The 14,106-nt window shown below is 36.1% G+C and overlaps 1 protein-coding gene across 5 annotated transcripts in view; it reads right to left on the bottom strand.

Annotated features, from left to right (window-relative positions):
* COL14A1 (collagen type XIV alpha 1 chain) overlaps positions 1–14,106 on the bottom strand; it is a 219,066-nt gene that overhangs the window by 76,426 nt on the left and 128,534 nt on the right. For all 5 annotated transcript variants that reach the window (XM_077167556.1, XM_077167558.1, XM_077167557.1 and 2 more), the window contains 8 exons: positions 12,385–12,524; positions 10,832–10,955; positions 10,481–10,624; positions 9,385–9,549; positions 8,764–8,802; positions 8,481–8,619; positions 3,550–3,692; positions 3,276–3,385 (listed from right to left, as the gene is read on the bottom strand). In XM_077167556.1, the coding sequence (XP_077023671.1) occupies positions 3,276–3,385; positions 3,550–3,692; positions 8,481–8,619; positions 8,764–8,802; positions 9,385–9,549; positions 10,481–10,624; positions 10,832–10,955; positions 12,385–12,524 (1,004 nt within the window). The remainder of the gene's footprint in view (positions 1–3,275; positions 3,386–3,549; positions 3,693–8,480; positions 8,620–8,763; positions 8,803–9,384; positions 9,550–10,480; positions 10,625–10,831; positions 10,956–12,384; positions 12,525–14,106) is intronic.

Here is a 14,106-nt window from a genome sequence, read left to right as displayed (position 1 = left end):
TATATTTGTTTCATTGTTGCATAAGAGCAGAAAGCATGCATTTATACTGATTTTTTATTTAATGCTTTATTTATTTGTTACATCATGATTAAAATAATTTAAATCAAATGTGGGGGCTCTTGAGCATTTCTTTTTCTTCAAAAGGAGTTATTTTTAATAGCCAAGAAAAGAAACACTCCTGGAGCAAATGCCCCCACATTCTTCACTTTCTATTAAAAACTTTTATGGTCATTTAGAAAGGTATAACTTAACTTTTGTGTGTGTTTCAGCCTTGAAATACTTTTAATTATTAACATTACAGAAATTGTCATGTTGAGCGCTAAGAAAATCTCACGTGTAACAACCATACTTTAAGAACTTAACTTGTGACATGATTATTCATATTAAAAGAAAACTTTCCCTTTACAAAAGGAAATATTGAAAAATTTTCAAAAACATTTTGCCTCTTTGGTCCATTTTTATAATTATTAACTTTTTGAAATAGACCTTGAGGCCACACTTCATATCCAAAACGTAAAATATAAAGCCTACTGAAAATCCATGAGAAATTAAGGTAAAGTATTTAATAAATGATAATAAGAGTCTATGAACAAAGAGAACTTCATCTCTATAAACGGAACTTGTACTGAAATTTTCCATTAAGAGATCCATTTCATGTAGTTTGTTACATGATAAGTCTTTTCTTCTGGCTTTTGGTTTTATTAATACTTAAGCAGGTGGAGGAAAGTTTTCTTCATATAACTTCAAAAAAATACTTGGGAGGTTTATAAATTTGAAATGAATTTTTAGTGAATTTTCCTCCTCCGTCTTTGAACACTTCTGGTAAGGTGAGTTGAAGGTTAACATTGACCTAAAACTCATAAAGGATTCTTGGGAATGAGAAAGACAAGTTCATACCTATACCACTTGTAAGAAGGCAATATTTTTTTAATACTCATAAAATATCAAATATTTTGCATCTTCCCTATAATTTTTCTTGATTTCTTTGCAATATACTCTGAGAACCAAAAAAAGAATCATATCAAGAGGAACTTGGCATAACTATGACCAACTGATTTTTTATAAGGATGCTAAGTACATGCAGTGGAAAAAGGATAGTGTCTCCAACAAATGGTGCTGGGGAAACTGGATATACACAGGCAGAAGAATGAAGTCAGAGCTCCACCTCATACCATATACAAAAATCAACTCAAAATGGATTAAAGTCCTAAAAAAAAAAAGAGCTAAAACTATAAAACTCTTAGAAAATAATATAGGGACAAATTTTCATGAACTGAGAACTGGCAATGGATTCTTAGACATGGCACCAAACACATAAGCAAAATGAAAACAAAAACCAACCCAAAACAACAGATAAATTTTATTTCATCAAAATTAAAAAACTTCTTTGCATTGAAGGAAATTATCAAGAAAGTGAAAAAAAAACAACTTACAGAACTGGAGAAAATCATTTCAAATCATATGTTGGATAAAGGATTAATATCCAGAATATAGAAAAAATATTTACAATCCAATGACAAAAAAAGACAGACAACCCAATTTAAAAATGGGCAAAGGACTTGAATAGGCATTTCTCCAAAGAAAATATACAAATGGCCAATAAGCACATGAAAAGATGCTCAGCATCATTAGCCATTAGAGAAATGCAAATCAAAACAATAATAAGCTACTATTTCATGTCCACAAAGATAGCTATTATTTTAAAAGTGGATAAAATAGCATTGTTGGAGAATATGGGGAGAAATTGGAGCAGTTGTACCTTGTTGCGGGGAATATAAAATGGTGCAATCATTGGGGGATGTGATATTGCAGTTTCTCCAAAAGTTAAATGATAAGATTACCATTTGGCCCTGCCATCCCACTTCTAGGTATATACCCCAAAAGAATGAAAACAGGGATACAAACAGAAACATGTACACAATGTTTACATAGCACTGTTTACAATAACCAAAAGGGGGAAACAACCCAAGTAGCCACCAATAAAGGAATGGATCAACAGATGTGGTAAATATACATGATGGAATATTATTTGGCCATAATAAAGGACGAAGTTATGAGGGATGGTGCAGCATGGAAGAACTTTGAAAACACTGTGCTCAAATAAGCAAGGTACATAAACCCAAATATTGTATGATATCATCTGTAAGAGAAAACTAGGAATAACAAATTTGAAGACATGGAAAGCAGCTAGGGACAGAAGGATGTGGAAAGGGAAAGGACTTGTTTGTAGCATTTAAAAAATACAATTAAAAAAAAAAGGAACACGGTGAATAAATGACAGTAAGTCCAAAGGTCTGCTAACTGGACCATTTTGAACCACAAACTAATAAATCTGCATGTGTCTCAAAAGTGCTTTTCAAATACCTTGTACTTCTCGTAGTAGAGTATTACTAAACCAAAAATAAATTAATAACGTTTCTGTTATGCAATTATGGTATTCAAGATTCCAAAAGGAGCAAAATTGTGAAAATGAGATCGCTCTCATCACCTTGGAGGAGAGCAGACAGAAGCCAGGATGAAGAAAGCTATGTAATATCCCTTTTTTCCATTCTAACATGGTGGGAAGGGCCTGGTGAAGAGGCAAGGCTTTTTCTAGCACCACCTAGCAAATGCTGGACAGTCTTGGTGCCATAGACCTCAACATTTCAGAGATCAAGATGGGGATACTAACTGAGCACGAAGGAAACAGTAAATGTTGGAAGAAAGCATTTCCACCCCAGTCACCAGGGCACATTTTTGAAATGTGGAATCACAAGTGTTAAGTTATTAAAATGAGAAGAACTGAAGTCAGATTTTATATATTTTCCTGCAGAATAACTCTTTTATTAGGGCAGTAATAGGGTAGACTTGCACAAATGTAATCATTTAAAGATGATTCATTTTACACTTATATTTTAAAATGATACTGCCTATTGTACGTTCATTTGTGGCTGCAGCTGCGACCAGGTAGACCAATAATTTTTTCTACATCAGACACAACGCAGCAAATGCAATGCAGTTACATTTGTCTTCTTAATAATATAGCACTCTCCACTGTGCTGTTTCTCAAAGTGGGAACCTTGTAAGGTCCCATTCCAGAATTACCAAATCAGGATCTCTGAGCACTGTTAAACCCCACAGGTAATTCTTATCCTCCTGGCATTTGAGATCCAAAGCTCTATGGAATATTTTTACATCAAAGTTTGAGCACTGACACAAACAAACTCCTATTTTTCTTTACCCAATAGTAAACAGAATAAAGTATTATAAACATATTTATAGAAGGCACTACTAACCTTATGGAAACTTCCATAGAAAATTTTCCTAATTTCAGGTCCTTCAAAAGTAACAGTTTGAAAATCTCCTCTGTGGTCATAGTTGAAATATGTCAGGGTTTTCCCACCATCTGTTCAAACAAAGAAAAATAAAAACATTGTAGAAGGAATTAAAATTGGTAAGTAATTTTTCTAAGATTCAACTTCTCAAGACTGAAAATGACACATTCAGTGTTTTGAAATGTATTTACGACAAAGAGAAAACGAAAAATGTTATGTAAATGAATATACTTACTATCCAAAATGACCCCAACCAATGGGTCCGAATTTTTATTTAAAATTTCCCAAAGAGCAAATGGTTCCTCAGGAGTATCAGAAAGAATCCGGAAGAGAAAGCTGATTGTGTAGTCAGAGGGCAATCCGTCTGGATGCAAATACCTGCAGGTGGAAAGAAAATCAGATTTTATTGTATCCCTCCTCAAAAAGTTATTTATATGACTATAAAACAAATACATGTTCATTTCATAAGATTTAGAAGCACAGAAAACAAGGAAAAATATTAATGCCATCAAAAGTTTTCTTCTTCTGCTGTAACACATCTCCCTCTAATCTTTAAAGGCGTGTGTTTGTACAATTTATGTCATCTTGTCTCTAACTTTTCTTAGGAACATTATAAGCATTTCTCATTTTCTTAAGATTTTTGTTTTCATGGGCAGGCACTGGGAAATGAATCTTAAGATATTTTTAAGAGTATCTTTAATGGCTGCACATTCTTCTCTTGTTTGGCTATTCCATAAGCCATCCAACCAGTCCCTTCTCGTGGCACATTTAAGTAGTTTCAAATTATTTAATGTTATAAATCATGCTTAGTTGTAACCTTTTTTGAAAATGTATGACATTGTCACTTTCTACCCCACATTGTAACTAATTGCATTCCTGTTTTGAGGGCGCCAGATGTACTGTTCAGATCATCCCTCAAGAATTAAAAACATATCACCCCACTGCTGGCAGTGCTGTCCACACAAAGCTCTCAGCTACCTGCCCCCTTCAGAAACTGTCCCAGCTGAGAAAATTGCCTCTTTCAAGATCACACCACCTTTCTAGGGCACCTCCTTCTAATGACTTACCTTTTAGGGGGTATAAGGACCAGGATCTCTCATCCCAATAGGGGACAAACCAGTTATTCAGGGTTATTTTCAGAACTCCCTGTATGGTCAGCTGAAGCTTTCATTTCACTGCATCACAGCCCGACTTCTCCCCTTTGCCCTATCCTGCTTCCTTCTCTTCTTTTCCACAAAGGCATCCTTCCTCAAGCTCCTGTACTTGAATCTCCACCTCCATATCTGCTGCCCGGGGGACCCAACCTGCTAGACCACCCTATCTCTCTTTCTAACAACGAAGCCAATCCCTTGTTTACTTTTTAAATCTTCTTTCAAGCAACAAATAGAGATCCCTTTACATATGGTAGGAACTTCATAAATAATTATTAATTAAATGAATACATTTGTGAATGTGAGAACTTGGCATGAATTTGAAAATGAACTGTTTTATTTCCATAGATAAGATAACTTTCATTCATTCATTTATCAGTTAATTCATTCCTTCATCCAACAAATATTTAAGTGCCTAATAAAAGTGACAGACATTGTTATTGGCATTTAAGATCCATCAGTGAATAAAACTGACAAGGATCCCTGACCCTGACAAAGATCCCTGACCCTTAAATTCTAGCAGGGTAAATTATACATCATGTTAAAAGGTATGTTAGCCAGGAAAGGCAAAAACAGTCAAACAGCATGATGAGGACCTGGATGGTTAGAGGGGATCGCGCTGCAATTTTACTTGAAGTCACCAGGGTTGGCTTCGATTAGAAGGTGCATTGAGAAACTTCCGCATGAGCAAAGGTTCTTTGAGAAGTTCACATTTGACCAAAAACTTGAAGGAGGCAAAGAAATAAGCCTTTTGATTGAAGGGTGTTAGAGAAAAGAGTATGTCAAGCTGAGGGGATATCCAGTGTAAAGACACCAAGGCAGCATAAAGCTGGTGTGTTTGGGAATGGCCAGGAGGCCATTGTGGCTGGAGCAGATGGAAAGAGACAGGAGGTGAAGAAAGGTAACAGGTATTCAGGTAATAAAGGGCCCTGGAGGCCATTCTGAGAACTTTGACTTATTCTGAGGGAAATAGGGAATTGTAGTTTCTGGAACGACATCATCTGGCTTGATATTTTAAAAGAATGACTCTGATGACATATGGAAAATTGACTCTAAGAGGGTAAGGGCAGAGCAGTAAGGTCGATTAGGAGACTGTTGAAACGGTCTTGGGAAAAAATGATGGTGGCCCAGATAGGGGTGTTGGCAGTGGAGGTGGTGAGAAGGTACACACAATAGCATTTTGTGATAGACTGGATGTGGGGCAAGAGAAGAGAAGTCAGATGTATGATATAGTTATCATTAACTGAGACAGAAAAGTTACGGGTGAAGCTGGTTCTGGAGGGAGAATCTGGGATATGGTTTTGAACATATGAAGTTTTGAAATGCCCACCAGCCATTCAAAAAGAAATGTCTATCATGGGATTGAAAAAGGCTTCTTGACCAAAATGGAGAAGAGAGAAATGAGACAAAATAAAGTGTCAGTGGCTAAGAGATTTCAAACAGAGTGGAGAGGTTATCTTGGAGGTTATTCTTATGCATTATATAGATATTCCTTTTTAGTTAATGGTGTATTGGAGTGGCTGGAGGGAAGTACCTGAAATTGTTGAGCTGTGTTCCAGTGACCTTGATTCTTGAAGATGATTGTATAATGATATAACTTTTACAATGTGACGACGTAATTGTGAAAACCTTGTGTCTGATGCTCTTTTTATCCAGGGTATGGACGATGAGGTAAAAAAAATAAAACATGGATAATAAATAAATAAATAATAGGGAGGAAAAAGGGTAAAATAAATTGGTAGATTGAAATACTAGTGGTCAGTGAGAGGAAGGGGTAAAGGGTATGGGATGTATGATTTTTTTTCTTTTTTTAAATTTCTTTCTCTGGAGTGATGCAAATGTTCTAAAAATGATTATGGTGATGAATACACAACTATGTGATCATATTGTGAGCCACCGATTGTACACCATGCATGGAATATATGATGTGCAGATTTGTCAATAAAAATATTTCTAAAAAAATAATAAAAAAAAAAAAAAAGAAGAGATGCCTCGTAGGCAGTTGTATATGCAGGTATAGGCTTTGGTAAATAGGTATGGACTAGACATACATCAGCATCTAGAGGCTGCTTAGAGCCACAAGACTGAAAAGATCACTAAGAAGTAGGTGTAGATAAAAGCAAACAGATTGAAGAGCAAAGAGATTGGCTCTCACAAGAAGAAGTGAAGGAGAAAAGGAACCAGCACTGCAAAGGAACAGCCAGAAATGCAGGAAGAAACTCTGGAGAGTGTGCTGTCCCAGAGGCCAACTGAGGAAAGCGAACCCAAGAGGAAAGAGCAATCAGCTGTTTCAAGTGCTGGTGTAGGTCAAGTCAAGTGAAGGCTGGGAATGGACACATAGGTTCCATAATAGCGGGCATTACAGACCTGATGGAATATCAGTGGAACAGTAGAGGATTTTCCCTTTGGCAACTCTTCTTTTGGGCTAGGCATCCAGGAATGATTATCCAAATAAACATTTTAATACATTTAAATAGACAGAGAGGAAAAAAACTGCCAAAAAGGAACATCAGATTTTGGTTTTAAACTAAAACCACATCTATTCTGAAGGTCAGAGGCATTTATTACAGTTTTCTAGAAAATTAAGCTTGACTTAAACAACAAATATTTTAGATTATTAGAAAAGGTCTATTTATTTTAAATATGTTTCCCCATAATACAGCAAAACAAAAGAAGAGGATAGTACTGTAGTCTGTTAGAATTTAATAAACAAAATTTTGGAAGAAAATAGAAAAGTAACTTGCTATACACTGGAAAGATGAATTTAATACACATATGATCTCTCCCAACTTTTCCCGTCCATGCTTATAGCACATCAAAATTTGAACACTCTGAGATGAGTCACATAAAACACTCAAGGCATTTGGAGACAAAAACAAACATTGAATTGGAACATAAAGTAGCAGATGACATCTTGAAAGATCACACTGTAACCTAGGAATTATCTACCTGCAATCTCAAGAAACCCAGAGTTTACAGAATGACTCCAAATGGCCTCATGAGTCTCTAAATTCACCAGACTGTCAGTAAACCAGCTAACGCAATTTTTATATAAACCTGCTACTACTCTTTAACTATATGGAGATGCTGTTGTGACTTCTCACAGATTAAAAAAAAAAAACATTTGCATTCATGACACTAGTGTCAGTTCAGGGTGTGGGCTCTGGAGCCTCATTGCAGGGGAGCAAATCCCAGCACTGCCACTGAACAAACCAGGTGATCTCACTCAAATCCTTTAACTCCTTTGTGCTTCAGTTTCATTGTTGATAAAATTGAGATGATAACTGAATCTACTTCATAGAGTTGTCTGGAGGTCGGAGTGAGTTCATATACAGAAAACACTTAGAACAATGCCTGGCATATAACAGTATTGTATACATATTAACTTATAATTATATATTTTCTCCAATCAACAGCATGATGGTTAATTTCATGTGTCAACTTGGCTAGGTTATGGTGTCCAGTTGTTTGGTCAGGCAAGCACTGGACTACTACTGTAAAGCTATTTCGTAGATGGATCTATAGTCAGTTGACCGCATCTATGGCAGATTGCAACAGAAATCAACAAAGGAGACTGCCTTCAGCAATGAGGCAGGTAGAGGTCTTAAAACCAGAACTGAGGATTTCAGATGTCAGAAACAAGAATTCCTGCCTCTACTTCAGCCAGCCAGCTTCTCCTGGAGAATTCAACCTCACCTTCCATCAGAGTCTCCAACTTGTGGCCTGCCCTATGGAATTTGAACTTGCTCATCCCCATGGTCACATGAGCCAATTTCTATAATAAATCTCATATATTCTGTTGGTTCTGTGGGTCTGTGTCTCTGGAAAACCCCAGTTCAACCTATATTATCCGTGAGGCTGATGTTTTTAAGGCAAGGAATCTAGACATCATCTGCTCTAAACATGATGGAAAATCCCACCAAGAACTAAACAGCACACTCTGAGTTGACATAATTTCCATGTTGAGATATAATAAACAAATGATTGGCTTTAAAATTGTACAAAGGAAACATACCTGGTTGGCTGGGAAACCAAGGCATCTTTATGAAGTTGGTAACATGGATACACATTGAATGTACCAGGCTCCATAGAAACCCCTTGCACGGATGAAAAATCCTTTTCAACCAAACCAAACATTTCCATCATCTTAAATCCTAAGTAAACAGAAAGTACAGAAAAAGAATATACGTTCATTTTAGGATTTTTAATATCAAGTTTATTCTATTAAGGATAAAAAAACACTGCACCCCAAATGGATTTACTATATTTATATCTGGAAAAATTGTGAAACTATATACCTGCAAGATCAATGCCATCCTTGTGCACTGGTGGGCAAGCTAGAAAACAAAACAAAACACAGCCCTAATTCAGACATGTTTCCAAACATCTCTTTTCCCAGTCTGAGAACAGGTAGATAACATAATCTTTCTGGACATCAATTGCTGAGGGAATCCATACCAAATGGGGCAATGGTTTTCTGTGGTTTCCCAAAGATTGAAATGCTCGAACTGCCTCTATTAAAACCAAAGGGCCACAAAACCTCTCTCATCTTCTGGGTCCATTAAAATTGCCGGCAATCAATTTCTTGAGCATCTGTGTTGGGAGAAGTCTCACTTCTAGTGTGTTGCCATGATGACCACTCTTAATTCATTTCTGAAAGCTATTTGTTTCATCTAGCCAAGCACAGTTGCTTTTAGACACTCATTTCACTAGGGAAATTCTTTACCAACCTAAAACTCTAAAGTCGGGGGAGGGAGGATTACATCATTTCCATATGCTCAAAACTATAAAACTTAATGTCTGCAAAACAAGCAACTCTGCAATTCAATATCCCTTCCTCAGATCATGATGGGGCTCATTATTCGACCAGAATTAACCATTCAACCTTTAAGTAACATGAGTAAGTACAAAGAACTAACTTGCTGATGCAGTTTCACAGACAAAAGTAATCAACTCATCTTCAATTTTCTTAAAGGCGTCAAAGTCATCCACAAAGAAGACATGGCGGGCGCTGGGCTTACTGCCAATGCTAACCAACTCTGAGTAATCTGCATCTGCCACTCCGATTGCGAAAATGCTGAAACCTGTGGCAGAAGGGGAGAAGATTTCTGATTACTTTAAATCGCACAAATACAAATAATGCAATGTACGTCAAGTCCAAATGTTTAGCAGCATTGGTGGGAGTGGAAAATTAATTCTTTACAATTCATCAGAATTCTGCAAGCACATATTTCACTATATGATAAGTAGTCCATCAACTGCCCAAAGAAGTTTTCCATTTTAAAGAAACTCAAGAAGCTCAATGCCCCAATTAGCGCTGGGGACAAAATAGTTTCCACTTGAATGACATCTTTATGTTTGTGTATTTTAATAGTTATATTAAGACTTATGGGATGAAGTGTCGTTGAAACAAAGAAATTGAGTTTAACTCAGTTATGCTGTTTTACTCAGAAATGGAAACTGAGATACTAGTGGGCTTAACACCCTGAGGTAGATTACCATTCAACGCTGGTGATCAATAGGAAACTACTATTTGCCACACACGTCTTGTCTTATATAATTTGATTTTCACAATAGTCTTAGGAGACTCTCCCTTTTACAGGTAAGAGGGATGAGAAGTTTCTATGTTTCAGGTCCTCCTCCTGGGCCTGCATTATGGACCTTTTCATAGTCCTTATACAGGGCTTCTGATGCAAAACAGACATATTAGAGGAAATACAGTAAAATGATAGATCTGTAAACTGGAAGGCAGTCTAAAAATCACATTACCCATTTAATATTGAGAATGATTTAGAAACACTTAAGTATGCCTTATGCAGCCCACAAATTTGGATTTAGAAAACACCAGTGCTAACATTATTATTGGTTAGTGCTATTGTTTTTTTCCTGCTTTTTTTGTTTTGCATGGGCAGGCACTGGGAATCGAACCGGGGTCTCCAGCATGGCAGGCAAGAGTTCTGCCACTGAGCCACTGTTGCACTGTCCACCACTATTGTTTCTATCTGTAAAACTTACCATCTAATTGCATCTCCTTGGAAATTTTGGTCACATCATCTTGTGACCGCCCATCCGTTATAACCACTATAACCTTTGGGATGCCTCTTCTTGTACCTGAGTCTACAGTAAACAAGGCGTCTCGAACATATGTAATTGCTTTTCCTGAAATAAAGGAAATCAGTGGTTCAATTTTACTCCCTTCTTGGTTGCTTTGCTGGGAAGGGGAGATTAGGAATATGGTTCTAAAATCAGTAAAAAATCTAAAAAATGAAAAACAGAAATTACTATTTACTCAAAAAGAGGTCATTTCAGTAATCACTAATAATTAATTACTTTAGGCTTTTGCTAGGAAACTCTTTTTGATCTTACCCGTTTTTGTATTTCCTCCTTTGTATGAAATATGTTTAATTGCATTAAGAAGAGACTCTTTGGTTTTGTAAGCATCTAGTTTAAATTCTGTTCTGGGGTCATCAGTGAACTGAACCATTGCCACCTGGAGAGAGAAGGTATGTTAGGTTTTTTTTGTTTTTGCTTTTGTTTCTTAATTGAGGTGAGATTCACATAACATCAAAGTAACCATTTTTAAGTGAACAATTCATTGGCATTTACTACTTTCACAACAATATGCCGCCACCACCTTAATCTAGTTTCAAAATACTTTCATTGCTCCTATAAGAAACCCTCTTTCCCCCACCCCCATACAACTGTTAATCTGTATTCTGTCTTTATGGATTTACCTACTCAGGATATTTCATATCAGCGGAACAACAACACATGACCTTTTGTGTCTGACTTCCTTTATTCAGCCTAATGTGAAGCTCATCTACACTGTACCATGTCTCAGTACTTCAGCTCTTTTATAACTATCACCTTAGTCCAAGCCACCCACCTGACCAGACCAGAACAGCCTCCTAACTGGTCTCTCCACTTCTACTCTTAGCCCTATTATCCATACTTTTCAGAGCAGTCAGAAAGAGTGTTTAAAAAAGGAAATTAGATCTTATCTTTCCTCTCCTTAAAACTTTCCAGCGGCTTCCCATGACATTCCAACACCTTCAGTGGTCCACAGGACCAAAGATAACTTGGCATTTGCTTACTCCCTCTACCTCTTTTCCTACCCCCACCCTCTTGCCTACTATACTCTAAAATAAGTGTTGGTTCTGAACCTTCCAAGCTCATGCTCGTCTTAGGTCCTTGGAATGTACTATTTTCTACCTGGAAGTTCTCCTCTCAGATCTTACGTGCATCATTCACATAATGGTGCAAAACATACCTCCTTAGAAAGTGTGACATTAAGCCACATCACTCTTCTTTCATAGTCCATGTCCCTATCTTGTGAATTTATTTGTTTGCTTGTTTATACATGTCTCCCTCTTTTTCCCTCCACTTGCCTTTAAGAATGTCAGGTTCATGAAATCAGAAGATACTGCCTGTCATGTGTATATCCCGACCTAGTATGATGTCTGGCTACAAGAGAGTCTCAGTAAATATTTGTTGAATAAATACATTTGTTTCATATTCTACTTGAACTTTAATAACTTGTGGCCATAACTCTCTTACTTTTAAGATTGTAGTATCCTTGAGGGCAGGGAAAATATTTTATCTTTAAAGGAAGATAAGTATATAAAAGTACATAAAAGACACATCAGCTGACATGGCCATTTTATCCTTAGTTTGCTGAACTGGACTGCTGCTAGGGGTTAACATCCTTTCAAGTTCTACCAAGAACTAGGAAGTTATTTCCAAATCTAGATTTGTCTACTCCCTCATATGAGGTTGGATCTAATCATAATAGTTGTTTACCCATCTCCCTTAACAAGCAGCCAGTATAAGAGTTTAAGAACAAAATAAAATACAATTAATAAATAAATATTTGTTAATGTATGGAATGAATGAATGAATGATGGATCTAGTAGCCTTACTTGAGTTCCATCTGCACCAATCCTGTCCAGGGCTCCAACAGTGCTGTATAGAAAGTTAATGATCTTATTGAAATTGTCGTCTCCAATACTCCAGGATCCATCCACCATGAACACCAGGTCTGCCTTGGCAGCTTTACACACTGAAGACCAAGAATAAATTAAGAATCAGAGATAAAAGGGAAAACTATGATAGTTATTGAACCAACAGAGAATCAGAGATGGTGATTTCCTCTGGTAACTAAAACTCTTTCCCAAAGAGAAGGTAAAATCATAAGTTTTATATTCCAAGCTCTTGCTCATGATACTTCTTGACCATCTTTTCTCTCCTAGACCCAAGATTCTGTTCATGAATAAGAAGCTGAAGCCATAAGCAATCTTTAACTCCAGCCTTGCCCAATAATTGTATCTATGTCCTTCTGCCACCCACTGATCTGTGTTCAAGAAACGTGCACTGTTAGTCCAGAAAAACTATCATTAATAGGTATTACTGATCTCAAACAAAAAACAAAGACCACACCCACAAAACCCTACTCCATAAAAAGCATTTTAAAGTCTTTTTTTTTTCACATCCTGAGCTGTTTCAGATTACCATGCCTCTCTTTTTCTTCTTTAGTGTAGATCACTGCAGTTAACTCTGTTTTATGATGAAGCAAACAATTTACTCTTCAATAATCTGAATCGTTTCATCTTAGGGCAATTGCTTGCAAATGTTCCATGAGATAACGTGCCTTTCTCCTTTCTTTAAAAAACACAACAAAGAGCTCACTTTATCAGCACTGAATTATATATTTGAATGTGGTTAAAAGGGAAAATTTCAGGTTGTGTATATGTTACTAAATACAAATTTAAAAATACAGAAGTGGGACTGTGCAGTACAGACAGTGAACCCTATTGTACCCAATAGACAATAGCTAATAGTAGAATTAGTAAAACATTCATGAATTAAAACAAATGTACCACACTAATGCAGAGTGGTATATGGGAACTCTGTATTTTATGCATTTTTTTTCTGTAAACCTATAACTTCTCTAATAAGAAAAAACTCACTTGGTTTTTATTTTATTAAGTGTACTTTCATTTTCTGGAATCTATTTATAATGCGAAATAAGCAATCTTCAAGTGAGATAATACTCTAGGCACCTCAAACTCTGGTACGCTTATTTTCATGAAATCTGTGATTTATAAAATTTTACAAATTTATGGTTGAATTCAAACTTGAAAAAGATCACAAGATCTATTAATTAGCTTATCAAAGAAAACTCTGACTTCTGTTTCCAAGAAAAGATAAAGTGAAGTTTAGGTTCTACCTTCAAAATGATAGCAAAAGCTATTTAAAAATATACTAGGAAAATGTACCTAATAAATAAAAGAAAAAGAAGATAATACATAAACATACATGAAGGAATTACCTCTAGGATGTGAAATCATGAGTGTTTTAAATTTTCTTCTTGTACTTTATTTTTCAATATTTGTATAACAACTATTAGGAATTACTTTAATAATAAAAATTTATAGATGAAAATTTAAAATACATCTAGGACAAATAGAACCTAAAATGAACAAGCATTCAAGTTACAAATGCACCACACTCCAAAAAGCTATCATGAAGAAGACCTCAGGGCCGATATTTTACTTTGTCGATCCTTACTCTCATAGACCCTTCCAAATCATGTAAGTTTTCTTCCACGAGCATAGGTGAGTCTTCACTGTTCAGCTGTAAAT

The sequence above is a fragment of the Tamandua tetradactyla genome, chromosome 6 (genome assembly GCF_023851605.1).
Source record: "Tamandua tetradactyla isolate mTamTet1 chromosome 6, mTamTet1.pri, whole genome shotgun sequence".
NCBI classification, from domain to species: domain Eukaryota; kingdom Metazoa; phylum Chordata; class Mammalia; order Pilosa; family Myrmecophagidae; genus Tamandua; species Tamandua tetradactyla.
Note: the sequence above shows the minus strand (reverse complement) of the source record. Positions and strands in the feature narration are given on the sequence as shown.